This window comes from Cottoperca gobio, unplaced genomic scaffold, assembly GCF_900634415.1.
Source record: "Cottoperca gobio unplaced genomic scaffold, fCotGob3.1 fCotGob3_237arrow_ctg1, whole genome shotgun sequence".
Classification (NCBI taxonomy): Eukaryota; Metazoa; Chordata; class Actinopteri; order Perciformes; family Bovichtidae; genus Cottoperca; species Cottoperca gobio.
Genome location: NW_021166863.1, coordinates 217,132 through 236,514, shown reverse-complemented (window position 1 = coordinate 236,514; position 19,383 = coordinate 217,132). Strand labels below are relative to the sequence as shown.

The 19,383-nt window shown below is 37.3% G+C and overlaps 1 protein-coding gene across 2 annotated transcripts in view; it reads left to right on the top strand.

Annotated features, from left to right (window-relative positions):
* The first annotated feature begins 2,047 nt into the window (after positions 1-2,047).
* The window catches only part of LOC115004999 (rho guanine nucleotide exchange factor 12-like), a 35,216-nt gene continuing 17,880 nt past the window's right edge, over positions 2,048-19,383 (top strand). For both annotated transcript variants that reach the window (XM_029426768.1, XM_029426767.1), the window contains exons 1-9: positions 2,048-2,688; positions 12,155-12,246; positions 14,520-14,618; positions 14,865-14,914; positions 15,515-15,572; positions 16,754-16,929; positions 17,834-17,911; positions 18,201-18,314; positions 19,033-19,158. In XM_029426768.1, the coding sequence (XP_029282628.1) occupies positions 2,657-2,688; positions 12,155-12,246; positions 14,520-14,618; positions 14,865-14,914; positions 15,515-15,572; positions 16,754-16,929; positions 17,834-17,911; positions 18,201-18,314; positions 19,033-19,158 (825 nt within the window). In that variant the 5' untranslated portion in view covers positions 2,048-2,656. The remainder of the gene's footprint in view (positions 2,689-12,154; positions 12,247-14,519; positions 14,619-14,864; positions 14,915-15,514; positions 15,573-16,753; positions 16,930-17,833; positions 17,912-18,200; positions 18,315-19,032; positions 19,159-19,383) is intronic.

Genomic DNA, 19,383 nt, shown 5'->3' with positions numbered 1-19,383 from the left:
AAAGAAAAGAGAAGATAAACTGCTAAAACGGCCCGATCTACTCAAAGATGTTCCAGTGTTTACGTTGTCTGCTAGCTAGCTGCGGCTGGCCTGTGGATGGATGGGTTTCTTCTTCGGTGGTTTTAAAAGGCGGACTACAAACCAACGTTAAAGGTGTATGGCGCCACCTACTGTCCCGGAGTGTAACATCATGACTTTATAAATAAGTTTTATTCTAGATATTAAAGCTGTTTCGGTACACTGTAAAAATAATGTGTTACAAGCAAAAGTCCTGCATCGAAAATGTAACTTAGGTAATAGAATGTAAGTATAATCAGAAAAAGATATATAAGAAGAAAAATGCTGTATCTATTATACTTTTGTGTATATGTTTATTATTACTCATGCATTAGTTTAAAAACAGCATTTTACTGTTGTAGTTAAGTTAATACTTTTTATAAAACTACAACTAATGATTATTTTCTCGATTAATCAATTTGAATGTATGGTTTGTAAAAATTCAGAAAATAATGAGAAATGTGGTCACAATTACCCAGAACCCAAAGTGACACCATCACAATGTTTGTTTTATCCAACAATAATTCAACATTTAGAAAAACTTAAATCGGATAAGCGGTGGATGATGGATGGATGGATGGATAAATCAAATATTAATAATTAATTAAAAATAATTAAAAGGAAAAGCAACAAATCCTCACTTTTTTGAAGCTGGAACCATGAAGTAGGTGGATAGAAATATGGAATACATTATTAATTCAGCCAGATCACACATAAGAATAACAAAAACAAATAAGAAAATTATATATTATATATATATATATATATATATATATATATATATATATTGTTTTAACTAGAATCAGTTAACAGTTAGCCAAATAACCCTGATCCCATTTTACAGCACATGCTGATTAATGTTCTCTTCAGAATTCATTTAGAATAGAATAAAACAAATACTTAATTGTCTTCCTTTTACATGCAAAAGGCCGACATTTGTCGACATCTGCTATTAAAAAGAGTACATTAAAACATGACGTACGTAGGACACATTTACATAAAAACACAACACAAAATAGAAGCTACATTAAAAGGAAAAAAAGGTACTCAGTGAGAAAGACCTGTGAGCATCACCTGCATTTATTTTCTTTCATGTCAGGAGTCTATTTCATCTTGTACTTTAAGTTTAACTTTATTTGCACAATGTAACAAACAGAACACATGATATGCAAGAGGGAGCCTCTAAGTAATGTTAAAATAAAGTTATAGAGAACATAAGATTAATATCTTTACATGTGAAACATCTCATAGACATCTGAAACGTGACAAACACAAACTAGACGCTGCTTTTACGTATAATTGTACTCAAGTATGGTGCTTGATTAAATGTTTGTAGTTACTTTCCATCACTGGTTAGACATTTAAAAGGTGCAGGGAGGTGGAAGCGGTCTTTTTTAATATCTGCATAAACCTGTATTTCATTGCATTTAATATATATGTATAATCTGATTATTTATCTGTTTATGTTTTTATTGTGAACAGTGCTGAAATAAGTATTTAGATTGTTTAATTTTACTAAGTAAAAGAAGGAAAACCACAGGATATAAATACTACAAACGTTCTGCATTCAAAAGTGTATTTATGTCAAAGTGCAAAAGTATAAACATCAAATATACCAAAAGTAAAAATACTTATTATGCATTCTGGCCTATTTCAGATTATAATGAATTATCAATTATACTGTTGAAAAGATTAATCTATAACATTACTTCATGATTTATTAGTTGATTTATATTTTGTATTAATACAAAAAGTACAATATTTCCCTCTGAATATTAAAGACTCAAGTAAAGTACAAGCACATTAAATGTGTACTTGAGTAAATGTACTTTCCACTGTTACATTCTGAATAAAAGTAAAGTAAAACCACAAGATGGCTAATAAATATGATAGTTTAGAGAAGTACGAGGAGCTCTTGAACGCAGCAGGATGGAAGGTGGGTTTTCTCCTCTTTTGGGACTCTTGTGGGGAGGGGGGGACAAAGCACTTCCTTTTTTTTTCCATTTGCATCACACTGTGGAGCAAAAAAAGAAAACCCAGACTGTTGTACACATTTAGTGAGGATTAAAGACCTGGAGGAGGATGCTTCACAAACTCGGTGGACTCTGGACGTTCATTTTGGATTTAGCAGCCAAAGTTTGACGTAACCCCTCCCCGGATAATCAGGCTGCAGTCACCATGGAAGTATTTCCCAGGGGGAAATAGACATATGCTCAATTTGCACTTGGATGTAATGTGAGAAAGTTTGGGGAGGTTTTGCGCAGGAGGTTTCCAGATGTCTCTGCTGGTGCAGACAGTCCCATGAAACACACTCACAACCCGAAAGGCAAAAAAAAAAAAAAGAGAATATTTTTGTTTATTTCTTGCAACTTTTTGGATTCTTGGGAATAAATATAAGACTTTATTCCTCGCGCTCCCCTGGGACTGTTCATCCAACGCTGCCATTGCATTAGAATAACGGGAGTGCCGGAGATAACGACTCGTCGACGGTTGTGGATATGACCGGACACCGAGGAGCCGTTTTAATCACTAAGAGACAGACGTTGTCATGATAATGTTATTTGGGTGAAGTCGTCGGAAACTCGTAAGGGAAGCCCCAATGAGTGGCACACAGTCAACACTCACTGACAGGTAGGCGAAATGCTCTTTCTTTTCAACTCTAATTCTTTATTTCCATCGTTGCTATTTGAACGCAGCAGATTTGCTCAAGAGTTATCAAGTTGAAATGGTTTTCTGAATCTGTTAATGTATGGAAACACGACTAACTGCATCACGCCAAACTCCGTCTAAAAAACTCTCAATTTAAGGTTATCTTACTCCTTTCAAAACATGCATACTATCATAACATAATATACGACAATGTACAATGTAATCTAGATATTGTAGTCAATTCGGCTGTCAAATGATTAGACAAAAAAGCCCTACGTTTCTACAAAATATACGTTTTTAAAATTGACCTTGCGCCCTTACGTCGCATTGTTCTGGAAGATCATGGCATCTGGGATTGGTAGGGAACATAATTAAAAAGTTGAGTTGTAGTAATTAAAAACGTGCTTGATCTACTTGATACACGCCGAATTAGATACAAGCCATTAATAATACATATGTGCTCTTAGGTTATCTTCTAACTTTAATGTTTTATATGGGGAAACTTGTGCAAGTTCTAATCTGCGGATTTCTCAACGGAGCTCGTAAAAAGGGTTTCCCCTGTAAAAACTGAACTGTTAGTTTTCCCCTTTCCCCCCTTGATGACAAGCCCCTCTTCCCATCCAGCAGGGGGTATTTTCCTGGAAGAATAATTCTTTACTTGTGGCCTCTAAAAGGCTACCTTATAAAGGTTCTTGCACACTTTTATGTTCATATAACCTCCAGGACATTTGCACAACACAAGTCTAAGACTATTTCCTTGTTGTCTGGCTTGACTGAAGTTGGACTGATTGAAACATCTCCGTGTAAAGATGTCCTTTAGTATTTAATTATACAAACAGTCCCACAGAGGGGGTTCTGCAGACTCTTTTTAGATATCTCTATGTTTCACAGTCACATGATGTTATCTCTGTGCCGGGTTAATTCCAGATACTCAATAACAACATGTGTATGTCCAGACAAATTGATTATATGATCATATGACTTCCCCATTATTAATCACAGAACACACACATGCTGACGTAAGGAGACGCTGATGGTGTGCAGCTCTGGACTTTGTTGTAAGGTTTGGTAGATGAGGTGAATTGTTTTTAAAACGTTAATTGTTGACTTTGAGCTTTTCATATTCCACCCCACATAAGTCACTTGTGTATTTTTACACTCGGTAATCAGGAGTTTCCTCTGAGGAAATGCCAAAACAAAGGCACACATGACTGCCCCAGGAAATCAAACAAAGTCATTTGATTTCTTGACCTTCAGCCGGCAGCGAGGACTGAGCCGCTGCTCTTTAACAGCACTGGGCCTCTTTTTGTGGAGTTTTGATTCTCTGTAATGTTTCCATCACAAATTCCACATAAAGACCATATACAGTTAAAACAGCCTGTGGAAGTGGAAAGCATGACACACACCAAAGAAGGGACTTAAAGGGAAAATCTACCCTGAAATGGATTTCACAGATATATCTGCAGTGTTGTGCAGCTCAGGTTAGATTTGGTGGATTTACCATCACTGTGGCTGTCATTTGTAAAATCTTTTTTTATTACGGGCATTATCATAAGATGTGGATTTTGTTTCGCAAGACCAAACCCTTCATATGTCAAATGTTAGCTAATTTTCTTTATTTATAATCATTAATTTGGAAAACACGACTTTGTACAACTAAAACAATCACAATATGATTCTGCCGAAGTAGATAAAATGTAAAAGAGTAGACGTATAAAGTGGCATAAAATTGAGATACTCAAGTGAAGTAAAAGTACCTCCAAAAAAAGGTTCAGTTGCCCGGCAACATTTGTGCCAACTCCAGCAGTGGTTCGGTCACTTCCTGGTTGTTGTTCAAGGGTTTCTCAGGGAGAAGAATTCAGTGTGAGCAGCCTGCGAAGTAACATTTGTGATATTTTACTATCTGGATGTGACGACCCGCAGCGTGGGCCATGTTCTCCCGTCGGCGTGGCCTCCAGGGATTGGACTAAAACTGCCCTCTGTCCTGCAGATCACTGCGCAGGGCTCGCTGTGCTCTTCTCTACTTTGACTAGTAGAAGTAATGTAAGGCAGTTCCCTGCAGGTTGAGTAGAAGCAGTCGGTTTTTAGGCCTTTTAAAGGAAAACTACAGTTTATAACGAGTCGGGTTTTATCCTCGGCTCTGCCGGAGGCCGTCAGGCTGGTGATGCTTTTAAGAGGAACATTATGACCACTTTTACTCTCTGGCTTGTAACTGTGTGTAAGCTGTACTTCTGTGTTTATTTGATTCTGTGTTTAAACTTCTTTCTACTTTTACAATTTCTAATGCACATGTATGTTTGTCTATGTCTGTCGTGAAGCACTTTGGTACAAAAACCCTTATTTGCTTTTTAAAGTGCTATAAAAATTAAATAAACTTGAAACTTGGTCACATTGTACTCACCAAAGTAATCGCTAAAAATAGCCAACAAGTTTGTCTAAACCAAAGCAAACAGTAAAATGATTAAACAAACTCTCTGTTATGCATCATAGTTTATACACACACTCTGCAGTGTGTGTGTGTTATCACACGGTTTACCTGTGAAACTCGGGATCATCAAGGTCTGCAGGGATGTCGAGCGCTTGTAGGCCGACCTGGAAGTTTGCATCGCACTGGTTCCTTTGACAGAAAGCCAACAGGTTCCTACTTGTTATTTGATTTTGCATGTTTACCTCTTCTGCAAAAACATTTCCTCTTAGAGTGACACTGATGAATCTACAGGTTGGACATTTGAGTTAGAATAGTTTGAAAGACACATAAAAGAGTCGGGTGTTTACTGACGTATTGAAGTCGAGGAACAGAATGTTAAAATGTCTTTAGCTGCTGTTAACTACAAACCTTATTCAGGCATCTAACCAAAAACCCTTTGACTTCAAGACAAGGGAACAGGAAGTGTATACATGCTGAGTAATATTCACTCATACAGTGTTAGTGTGACTGTCAGCTGAGCTCACTTTCACTTTCATCTTCAGATAAAGTGTTTGTTTACACCCTCTCTCACCTGTTTCCCCCGTCCACATGTTTTAATCGATGCTTTCTAACATCTCAGCCATTACTTTCAGAAATCTTTACACAGATTGTTCAGTTTGTGTGCAGGTTTCAATTTCTCTCTGAAGATCTTCTTTTCATTCTTCACACAACTACAGAGAGCAGCACAGTGAAGCCTTTTATTAAGAAACTTCCGAAAGTGTGCAGCAACATTTGTTGTGTGAAAACTACAAAGACACAGGAACAGATTTGCAGAGGGTCCTGCACACATGTTGGTATTCTGCCGCTCTTCTTAATGCAACCATACGAGGAGACAAGTTAACAGAGGTTGATTCTTTATACCGTAGGATTAACAAAGGTTATGCACTTTGCATGGAACATTCTCTGCTAAAACAGCAGATGCATGTAAAGTGACAGTTTTTGTTAGATTGAGTCAAATGTTGTGGCTACGTCCTGTTTCCTAAATGTTCATTTGCAGATTATTTCAGTAAAGTCGACACATCTCTTGCATGTGCGTGCGGCGTTTGTTTTGATTAGTCAAGCATGTCAAACGTGAATGTGAGAGGATTTTTGTTGCAAATTTGGTGAAACGAGCACCTGGTGACCTTTAGACAAATTCCACTGCTGAACTTCACCCGCTGGGCTCTCCTCCCCTTGCAGCGTGTGTGTGTGTGTGTGTGTGGAGGTCAGGTCCAGGATCGGCCCGGGAGCTGACTGTAATGAGCTGTCGTAGTAAATCAGGAGCTCAACACATGCCGACACAAATGCATGTACATGTGGTCCATTCAGAACCAGTGTTGACACTTTCTCTTATAGATGTGGTCAGATGACAAATGTGTGATTCGTTTGAAAGACACGTTTAGAGTTGTTCCAACATCCGGCCTTTTGCTTTATCTCTTTAGGTCAAATATTACTTAACCTGCCAGACATTTGTTTATTTATTTGCAGTGTTGGAATGTAACTAAGTACATTTACTCAAGTACAAATTACAATTACTTGTACTTTATTTGGGTTTTCCCATTTTATACATCGTTGTACTTCTACTCCACTACGTCTGAGGTAAATATTTATACTTTTTACTCCACTACATTTATCTCACAGCTTTAGTTAGTTTTCAGATTACAGTTTTCATTCTCTCCTGTCCAATGAAAACCATGTTTCTCCGAAGTGTTCCTTTTATGTGTTGAGAAGATTCTCCTCCTTCACATAAATAAAGTCTTCAAAAAGCCTCTTGATCGGCTGGAAGATGATGTCACAAATCTGAAAACTGTTTTTCTGAGGAACTCATGAAAAGTTGACTTTTTAGAGACAAAGATACAAAAATATGATCTTATAGAATCTGATGCATCGTGTAGATTACACTACCAACAGGATGTAAAGGAGGGAAACATCTGTAGCAGGAACATATAACACACACATGTAACATGTAACACACACATTAATGTAACACACACATTAATGTAACACACACATGTAACATGTAACACACACAGTAATGTAACACACACAGTAATGTAACACACACATTAATGTAACACACACATTAATGCAACAGGAACATGTAACACACACACTAATGTAACAGGAACATGTAACACACACATTAATGTAACAGGAACATGTAACACACACATGTAACATGTAACACACACATTAATGTAACACACACATGTAACATGTAACACACACATTAATGTAACACACACATTAATATAACACACACCTTAATGCAACAGGAACATGTAACACACACATTAATGTAACAGGAACATGTAACACACACATTAATGTAACAGGAACATGTAACACACACATTAATGTAACAGGAACATGTAACACACACATTAATGCAACAGGAACATGTAACACACACATTAATGTAACAGGAACATGTAACACACACATTAATGTAACAGGAACATGTAACACACACATTAATGTAACAGGAACATGTAACACACACATTAATGCAACAGGAACATGTAACACACACATTAATGTAACAGGAACATGTAACACACACATTAATGTAACAGGAACATATAACACACACAATGTAACACACACATTAATGTAACATGTAACACACACATTAATGTAACACACGCACATTAATGTAACATGTAACACACACATTAATGTAACACACACATTAATGTAACACACACATTAATGCAACAGGAACATGTAACACACACATTAATGTAACAGGAACATGTAACACACACATTAATGTAACAGGAACATGTAACACACACACATTAATGCAGCAGGAACATGTAACACACACATTAATGTAACAGGAACATGTAACACACACATTAATGTAACAGGAACATGTAACACACACATTAATGTAACAGGAACATGTAACACACACATTAATGTAACAGGAACATGTAACACACACATTAATGCAACAGGAACATGTAACACACACATTAATGTAACAGGAACATGTAACACACACATTAATGTAACAGGAACATGTAACACACACATTAATTAACACATTAACAGGAACATCAGATATAATATAAAACATTTACTGCACAGTCAGTACTTTTACTTTATGTACTTTAACTGCATGTTGCTGATACTAATTACACACTTTGACTTAAGTAAGGTTTTGAATGCAGGACTTAAATACTTTCACTGCAGTAAAAGATCTTTAAACTTCTTCCATCAATGTCTATTTGTTTGTTTTATGACGGCCAAGTGTAAGAGTGATTTCTACATCGAGGGTGTGTGATCACCTGAATGCCAGCGGTCCGTGGACCAGCTCTTTTGCTCTTTGTCACACAGTTCTGCTGATCTGTGTGTTTCCACGCCCGCCGACCTCCACCCCCTCCACCCTTCCCGGGGCTCTGACGGGAAGTGGTGACATCACTGTTAAACAATGTCCGTCAGGCCCAGCAGACCACCGGCCCTCCCTGACTGACACTGCCGCTGGCGACGCATCAGTGCAGGATGGCTACCAACCACACAGCAAATACAGTCCAATACAATACAATAATTGTAGTGTTACTTTATTTCATGTCCTCATTACCTCCGGCAGGGAGGTCGTGTTTTCGGCTTGGTTTGAGATCGTCTGTCTGTTTGTTTTTTGTCAGCAGGATTAATAAAAAAAACTACTTTATTTTCTTGAAACTAGGTGGAAGATGCAGCATGGGGAAGGACCCATAGAGGTTTAAAGCGGATCTTAATCACGGGGCAGCTACACAAATTATTATTTAATTTAGTTAAAATTGTGAGATGAGGCATTTGTGCTGCATTCATGTGGTGTTCGAATAATCGGACACATTAGTTCTCAACTGGGAAAATTCCCATGAACACCACATTTATATGTGGTGTAAACAGAAATTAAAGATTTTAATTAAGACTTCTCCAGTTATTTGATTTATACAAGCTCATATTTAATTCATTTAACTTGGTTCTCATACGCTTATTTGTACAATTTATTTAATTGGTTACACAATATGTACGTTATCATTTCTCACAGTTTAATATTGTTGCATTCATTACATAAAGATAGTGAAATGATGTATTTCACTGTAACTCGCTGCGTTCATGATAAACATTGAGGTCTACTGTGTACACGGAGCTTTAGTCGCCATCTGCAGCCGAGTGCTTTGCTGTTATCATCCCGCAGGAATTGTCTGGTATTCTTGGCACTTGAGTTACTTGTAGATTGCTGCATGTTTTTTGGTAACTAACTGCAGTGAGAAAGTAAACAAATTAGCCAGCAGACATGCGTCCCAGCCGGCTAACGCTAATACAATAAGTGAATTAATGATTCCCTTCTATCGTGGTGCCAGTAAACGTTCACATGGACGTGAACAGAAAAGTACATCAGATTTTAATGACTCTAATAGTCAACAAGGTTTGATTGTCAGCAGGATTACGGGAAAAACTACCGGCACGATTTTCATGAAACTTGGTGGAAGGGTGAAGCACGGGCCGAGGAAGAACCGTGCAGACTGTCCAAATCTTTACTTTGTTTGTATCTCGTAAGGCACCTCGAGTATGTCCCTCCCCACTCCTGCCTGTATCTGCAGTAATGTGTTTTGCTTTTTGGCTGGATATTCACGATCCTGTGACACCGGCTCCATGTCAGCGAGGGTTTAATTTATCTTTGTAAATGTTTTAATTCAATGTCAAAGCCATGCATCGCCGCCATGCATCGCCGCCATGCATCGCCGCCATGCATCGCCGCCATGCATGCATCGCCGCCATGCATCGCCGCCATGCATCGCCGCCATGCATAGCCCTAGTGTAGGCAACTACAACAGCCATGCATCATGTTGGCTACAGTGCCCGTCGTTTTACAATGATCAGTATTTAATATTGTTTCAAGCTACAACTAATCAAACTCGGGTTTGGTCTAACTTCTGGGGACATACAGGTCGGGATTCGGGACTTGGATGTCACAAATGTTTCAGGCTGTCACTCTAAAGTGGCGCCCAGGGAAGAGGTTTAGCAAACAGTCAATAATAAACACCTTTTAATTTTGGGGTCACTTCCAAATCCCACTGCTGTCAGTTCTTGTGGAGAAGAACCTTTGGCTATGTTTTCAGGTGTCTCCATACAGACCGCTTTATGCGTCTTTAAATATCTGAAGCTGAATTCCTCACTCTTATCCACCGCTGTGTACTTAGCTGCCACCCACTGAGCAGGATGCAATCTGTCCTTGTCTCGCCTTGTCTTATCAGCTGTTCATCTCCTCCAACCACAGCAAGGAGGCTCCCTAAGTGGGCCCTCCAATCTCAGAGAACACGACACGGTTCCCACCTTTTCAACTTAATTTCCCCCTTTTTAGTCTGGAGTCCGTTTCTACTATTTAGTCTGGTTCATGTTACACATTGGTGTTTTCAATACGTCCCAGGATTGAGATTATCTCGCCTTTCCTCTGCACCGCGAGGTTAGTTTGGACAGGATTGTTCTCACACTCTGGGAGACTTTACTTTGGAGTCTTCTGTCTTCCCTCAAAGACACTTGTGCGCCACCTCCTTCCCGTCTCCCTCCTCCTTTTCTTTCCCAGCCTTCTTCCACATTCAGGAAACTGGAGTCGAGCCAAGACCCCGAGTCTCCGTTTCCGGGAATCTGTCCCACAAAGCCACAGTATAGTAAGTTGGCTCTGACGTGGGAGCCATTGTTAAAAACCCAGGGCCCCCATTGTCCAAGGGAGGAACAGCAGCACAAACAAACCCCCTCTTGCGGAACGAGTAGGAGGAGCTGTCGGGGGACAAGAACAGGGAAACCTCTGCTATTAATATATAGTGCTCCCACGAGGGACGTGCATAATAACCGAACGCAAAGAAAGAATACTTCTTCCTCTCATTTAATAGACGTTATGTTTCCACTTTGATAGCGTGGACATGATTGCAGAAAAACGTATTCTTGGCCGTCATAACTTAAATCTCCTTCGTATAAACTGAAGGTAAACAAAACGTATTAAAGTGATTTAGTTTATTCACACTGATTCAACAACATGCACATGTTGCATTAGTATTAAATATGAATTTATAGAACTAAATTTAGATGGAAGATTTACTTGTAATTGAAATACTTAAAGTTCATTATAATTCATATAACGGCAGAAGTTATCTGAAGACACTTTTTATGAAGAGCAGGTGAGACAGCAGCACGACAGGGGCAAGAAATCTTCTCTCTAACCCCCTAACCAGGTAGAAACTGGCTCAGGGTGCACTGTTGTCTATGGGAAGGCGTGATTTCTAATAATACACTGCAGCGTCGGACGATTGGACGAATATGTTGGTTGTTACCGATTGGCTGCGTCCATCGCTGGTTGTTTGTTTTGCAGATTTCTGCTGAAGCAGGGCAGTTTGAGGGTCCGCTGCTCAGCAGGATTTGGTGTATTTGCAAATGCTCGTGCAAATTTTTAGAGCCTTTTTCCAGCACTACAAGTTTGCAAACACGGCAAAACGCTTCATTTAGGTCCTTCAGATTAGAGTCTGGCTTAAAACCAAAATCATTTCCCAAATAGCTGATTTTGCATTCTTTCTTTTTTTCCCACAACAAGCTCTTCCATGATGGCGTGCCCGTGTGCAAGCCACACACACACACACACACACACACACACACACACACACACACACACACACACACACACACACACACACACACACACACACACACACACACACACACACACACACACACACACGCACCTGTGTGAATATATCTTTAATCTACGGTTGTTGGGCTGATTGATGCCGGTTGTGTATCCCAGAGTGACGTCTGTCTGAATGAGAAAAGATCTGAATGCATGTTTTCAAGGTTATTGTTTACTTCATGAAACGTGACCCACCATGTGTTGCACTGACTGTATTACCTGTAACTCCTTTTCATCAATTTAGTTTTCCCTTTCCACGTCTCAGGTGTTGTATGGATCAAACTGTTTATTTACTTGGTGTGTTCTCACTTCATGCTTCTCTGCAGGACGCCGAGCATTCTCAACAAGGAGCCCGCAGACAAGAAACCCAAGAATGATAAATCCTCCGTCTCCCTCAAACAGGAGTTTGACCCGACAGGTGAAGACACACACGGATGTATTCCTGACTTTTTACATTTAGTTTAGTTTCGGTTTGTTTCTTTAATTGCTTGATTTTGCGTGAAGGTTTAACTTAAATGTTTTATTCACTATCTAATTACAACTTTGACATCCAAAATGACTGTTTTGTGTTATTTGAAAGAAAGTTTTAAGACATTGAGATTAAATCGAGAATTTATTTGGCAGATTAATGAATAATAAAAATAATTACAAGTTGCAGCCGGAATTAAATGAACAACTTTGAGTACAGCAAGTAAACTTTGGTATAAATATCATATTTTTAGTCCTCTTTTCACCGTTTAAATGTAAAACATGAAGAGTCTGTCCTGAGATGTTGAAGGCAGAAACGAGCCGACGTTAAGCGTTCCCGCCCTTCTCTCACCCTGGAGGCCAGAACACGAACAATTATCCACTCGACTCTCAGATAAGTCTTTGAAGGGGAGACGGAAGAGGAAAAGCGGGCCGAGGCAGATTGCGGGTCACTAAACTTCCTCAGCGGCTTCAGGAAGAACATCCCTGATGCACGTTTCTTGATCTGGCAGATTGTCTTATTTCAGGAGCGAGAAGTAGCAGCAGTGTTGGAGGAAGTGTCGTGATGAGTGGCTGTGCATATAGTACCATTACATATTATTCCTCCTTAGAGCGGGAGCTCATTTCACTCTGGATTCATCTGCTAGTTATTCTCTTGATTAATCAGTTTATTGTTTGATTTATAAAACGTAAAATAAAAGTCACAATTGTCCGGTGACACCTTTTTAAAATCAATTCTCAGCCATATTTTTATTTATTTTTTATAATTGATTACTTGACAAATAGTTTAAGCCTTTTTATTATTTTTAAATTCTGTTAGTCAGTTTTAAAATGTAAAAGTTTTTCATATTTTGTATGCAAAATAATTTGTAAAATAGCCGTCGGATAAATAAATAATAAATATATAAATGTGGAGTAGAAGTAGAAAAATAAAAAGGATTTACTGAAGTAAAAGTACAGATACTGATCATTTACAGTACCACCACTGAGTTTAGGAATATAAATGATTTTACACTCGGGCCGATACAAATGGGAACCGTCAGCCGTGCATGTGTGTGGAAGTAGACGTATAATAAATCAGATCAACAGGGATTCGGACAATTCTAACAATTTATTCGCGTACAAAACATGGAGTTAATATGCTCTCCTCCGCTGACACTACTGCTGGTATTGGGGAGTCTACTGCCTGTTCTTCACAGGTTTTCTAGTGTTTATAAAACCTGCGTATACGCTCTAAAGGTGCATAAAGGTTTATTATATATCCATCAGTTAACCTGAGCGGTACACTTTGTTGTGATGCCGGTTAACATGAGAAGAAATGGTGTAGTGTGTGCAAGCTGTAAACAATAAAGTATTAATCATAAGAAATAGATATGAGTAGGTTAAAGAAGGTTTTTAATGATGCATTACTCAGCCCTGCGTATTGTTTCACGCTCTTCTGCAAACACTGGGTATTAATGCTCCGACAGGCAGCGAAGGAGAAGAGCTGGCAAACATGGATGTAAACATTGCATTTAAAACAATGAAATAAATCCGCTTTAAAAGTGTTTTATAATGAAGGCAATGCACTCGCTGTTTGTTAGGTCTCAAGGACATTTACAATGCATTTAAGAAGAAAATGATTTAAATACGTAAATATAACTTTGTTTGCACGAACAGGACACTTTTAAACCATCTATTCCATAGTTTATTATGAGCACATCCTGTTATCCTAATTTATTTATTCTACTCTGCACTGTTTGCATCATTTTAATGTATTTTCTCATTTAAGTGTTTTAAATGTTTTTTAAATTAATAATTTTTTGCTAAAACTTATAGGAATGGTTTTTATCTTAAATAAAGTATTATTATTATTATTATAATAATAATAATAATAATAATAATAATTATTATTATTATTATTATTATTATTATTATTATTATTATTATTATTATTATTATTATTATACAAAGGCTAAGGGAGAGGACAACATCTCTTGTGAGTAAAGTTTGTGTTGGAAAGAGAGCAGCTTCTATTTAAAACCCTTTTTCTGCTCCAGTCTCTTGATTTGTCACTTCCTGTGTGGAGAAATTTTCCCACAAGACGAAGATTGCACAAGTCCATAAACATCTTGCCATGAAGTGGGATCCTCTGCGTCGCGTCCACACTTCTCTCTCGTCTCGCTGCACCTTCGGGGAGCATGTGATGTGATGCCGACGTGTTTGTTTCTGTGCAAATGACAGGTCTCGTCCAGCGGTGTGTGATAATCCAGAGAGATGAGAACGGCTTCGGGCTGACTGTAAGTGGAGACAACCCTGTGTTTGTGCAGCTGGTAAAAGAAGGTAAGACACACACACACTCACTCACTCACACACACAAACACTCGCATGTTTGTGTTTCCACACTTGTGAGGACGCTCATCGACATAATGCACGTGTTAACTACCTTAATTCTAAACTTAACTTTCAAGCAACTCTTTGAAGAAGTGATGCAGAGATGGTCACACACACACACACACACACACACACACACACACACACACACACACACACACACACACTGACTCTGTTCTGTCTTCTGTATTAAAGATGGAGCTGCAATGCGAGCTGGTGTTCAGACAGGAGATCGGATCATTAAGGTGAGACTAACGATTGTTTTCATTGTTGATTTAATCCGTCGATTATTTTTATTTATTTTGACTTCTATTATCCAAACAGTCGGCGACAACTAATCGATTAATTAGATCTAATTCATTGTGAAGCACATGCAGGAAGTAACAGCAGCTTTTATTAAAGTGCAGCACGTGAAGAGAAAACTGTATTTAATGTGAGTCATGCTTCAAATAATAAAACGTGATGAAACAATAATAAATGATGTAACAGAGACCAGAACGGGGACATTTATTTTAACTAAAGTAAATTCAGTTGGAACGTTTGAGTGTTTGATTATTCAGCTGCTTCGAGATGAGTTTGATGTTGTGTGTGTTTAGTTTCCTGTACTACAGTACACACTGATAATACAACACTGTAAATAACAGCGCACCCAAAAACAAAATGCACTATTCATTATATTTATGTTCCCGATACACATTTTATTTATTACCAATAATAACACAATAAAAGTCTTTGCTGGAACATACAGTTGCCAGCTGCTTTATTTATTATTTATTTTTAATTTCATGTTGCTGTTGATATTAACACAAATATAAAATCTAATCTCTCCCGGTGTGTTTCGACAGGTTAACGGGACCTTAGTCACACATTCGAACCACATAGAGGTTGTGAAGCTGATAAAATGTAAGTTTGCATCTTCAGTTTTCTGCATTACATGTGATTTTATATATATATATTAAATTAAGAATATAATGTCACCATGTCAGCAGTAATAATCACTGCGTTGTGTTCGGGGCAAAGATTGCATTTAAAAAATAAAAACTTTATTGAACAAACATTCAAATACACAAACATAGCAGATATGTAATCAACATAATAGTACTGAAAAACAAGAATATGTATAAAAATTAATAAATAAGAATACAAATAATTTAAAAATAAAATGTGGATTAAAATAAAGTTTTAATAAAATATATATATTTTTAATTAAAGAAATTATTGTTTTTTTTATTAAAATAAAGTTTTAATTAATAAAATGTGTGTGTATATATATATATATATATATATATATATATATATATATATATATATATATATATTTTGTGGTAAAGTTTGCTATATTGTATTTATGTTTATAAAATCAACAATATATAATCAATAAGTTTACATGAAATGCATAAATATATTTATAATTGTCACTAAATGTTTATATTATGATTAGTTTTACACATTATATTAAATAATCTTTTATAGTTTCGGCTGAACGCATACAAAGGTGAAATAAATGGTTCTGGATTATTATTAAAAACATGAGATATATATTTATATGTGTATATATATTGTGTAAAATGTTTTTAAATCTTATTGGAAATCCAGAATCTATGGTTGCATCCAGGCAGAAGCTTTTTAAAGAGTAACTTTCCTTCTTTCGTAAACTGAAAGTGTAAATGTTGAAACATGGCATGTGTGACATTTCTGCTTTAAACTCCGCAGCTTTGGTTTTCCCGCTGACAGATATTTATTTAGTTACTGGAGCCGTAGAATTGATCTTTTTAGCAGACTGTGATGTGCTGAGACAAACGTACCCCCCCGAACCCTCGGAGTCTTTATTAAGACCTTCATGTCTTGTGGAAATAAACATGTGAGGTTTGATTTCAGGAGAGTTTCGGGGTTTTCCCCCCCTTGTGTGCACAGCTGGCTGGGACAACACTTACTTCACGACGCACTCTGTCAGCGTTATTTAGTTCTTTTCGTTCCTTTTAAGTGCGGAGAAGTTTCTGGTCACATCTTCACGGTGGCTTGGATTCTTTTCATGCCCGTTTCAGCGTTTTTCTTATTCCTCTCCCCTGACTCCTCTGTGGCAGCGGGTTCCTATGTAGCCCTGACGGTGCTGGGGAGGCCTCCCGGGCTCCCGAACCTTTCCCTGGGGGAGGACGAGAAGGAGGAAGGGGCGGAGGTCAGCCCGCCCTCTGCTCCCTCAGCGCCCCGCTCACCTGCACTGCCAGGGGGGGAGCACATCCCCTCCTCCATGCCTGAAGGGGTAAGGAAGAAGGATGAATGTGCCGTGTGTGATACACCTTTAAGAAAAGCACGACCCAGAGGGCGAGGCGGGGTGCAGAAATATACTCCACTCAAAACCCCCGAAAACCCCCGAAAACCCCCATAACCACCAAATAAGACGAGTAAGACAGAAGCATGAATACAAAGGAAAATATTATATTATAAGACGAAATGTCTGCAAGCAGCAGAATCTGGAGTCAAGGAAACCAATAAATGAAATAAAATTAATAAAATATTGGTAAATTAAATACCAATAAATTAGATTTCGTCACAGTTGCTCCATTTTAGAATAAAATAAAATATTTATATAAACATAGAGAAGTCAAAGTAACAATGCACATTGTACTATTATAACAACAACATATGTTACAACATATACAGCAGTGTAATAATATTAATAATATATATTATAGTAGAAATAATAGTGGTTGTGCAGAAATGTAAGAATCCTGAATTAATTTCACTCTTATTTCCTTTTCTTATCTTCAATGCTGTAAAACGATGTTATTTTTATAATGTTCCTGATATCAGCAGCTTATGTGGCTCATACAACCCGCTCATTATGTCATTATGTTTAATTAGCCCATCGTTTCTCCATTTCTGCTGCACACAGTCAACAATTTGTCCCTTTTTGTAACGCTGAACGTGTCAAACGAGAGACTTTGGTTTCTTGCTGAAATGATCTACTAATCTGATCTCTTATTTCTTTCTTCTTAGTTCTTATATTTGAATTTGACGACATGAAAGGACTAAATCATATGCTGTATTTATTTATGATGCATTTCCCTTTCAGTCTGATTCGAATCACTTCTCTGTTTTCCCTCATTCGTGTGTTGCAGGAGAATAATGATGTAATTATGTGTCGCCGTTATTTCCTCTTTTAGGGTGAGAACAAAACCACGCACAGCCAGAAGGCCGACCTCTTGCAAAAGATGCTCACTAAGGAGCAACAGGACCTTCAGGTGTGTGCATCATACAATGAGATTAAGATAAGAACCTGATTTCACAAATGAAAAATAAATAAAATAGCAACTTAGAAACTTCCACCTGTTTTATAAAGTGTTAAATAGATTTATTTCCTCACTTGCCTCTCAGGGCTTCCGTACTGTTTCCTCGGACATTATATATACAGTATATTACAAACTGCTGAATATGTTCAGTGTTGTTTGTCTGCCTTGCCTCATGTTTCTTTCGTATATTTATATTTATACACTTGTGTCTACTACACTTTGGGATTTATTTGTGTTTAAGGCGAAGGAGGAGGAGTACAGCAGGAACCCTCGACCTAAACTTCTGAAGGAGGTCCAGGAGGTCAAGAAGCACGTTTCACTGCTGCAGGAGCGGCTCAGCAAAGCAGCATTGCAGGTAGAAAACTCAACCTAAACGGCAATTTTACGCCTGGAAACATCATATATTTTATATAAAAACAATATAAAAATGTATTTTGTATATATTTTTATATTGTTTCTACTGCGGACAGGCTAGGCTTATTTTTATTTATTTTTTCTCTATAATTTCAGTTGAAACTGTTATGTTCATTTTGCATTAAAGTTTTTTTTAAATATAAATATATATATATATAGTATAAAAAAAACAGGCTTTACCATGTGGTTATTTCATGTAGACTATTTGTTTATTTAATTAACAGAAAACATGCCATCGTGAAATAAGTTGTTTTACGATTTTTTTACGCCACATGCAAAAACTTTAAAATCATTAAAAAGCAACGCAATTTTAAAAATTTTAAAAAGAAATTTAAAGAAATTTAAAGAAATTTAAAAAGAAATTTAAAGAAATTTACAAAGAAATTTACAAAAAAATTTAAAGAAATTTAAAAAGAAATTTAAAGAAATTTAAAAAGAAATTAAAAGAAATTTAAAAAGAAATTAAAAGAAATTTAAAAAGAAATTTACAAAGAAATTTAAAAAGAAATTAGAAATAAAAACAAGTTAAAATAAGTATATAATACAAGAATAGAAGTTACAATGCTGTGTAAGAAATTCACAATAAATTTTCTTTAATAAAAGGCAGCAGGCTCTTTAGTCTGGAACCTTTATTAATAATGTGTACGTGTGTGTTTCAGGATGGAGCCGCAGCATCCAGGAATGGTGAGGCTGAGGGGGGGCACGGTGGGCCTCCTCTCAGGGAACACACCCCGTCCTCGCGGGCTGACAGCCGCACCGACGGACCCCCGACCAACAATAACTCTGTGGGTATAATGACAGATCACAGCACAGCGTGTGGGGAACCACATTACCCAGAAGCACTCTGTGAATACTTTGTCATGTGAAGGCAGTTGTTGGTAAATGATTTGTAGAATAATGTGAGTTGATGAATGAACTGCAGATTTAATAATTCATTATTTAAGTAATTTATTAGTATATGCAGTTTTTCTTCTCATGATTTAATTTATACAAGCCCGTACAATAATTTA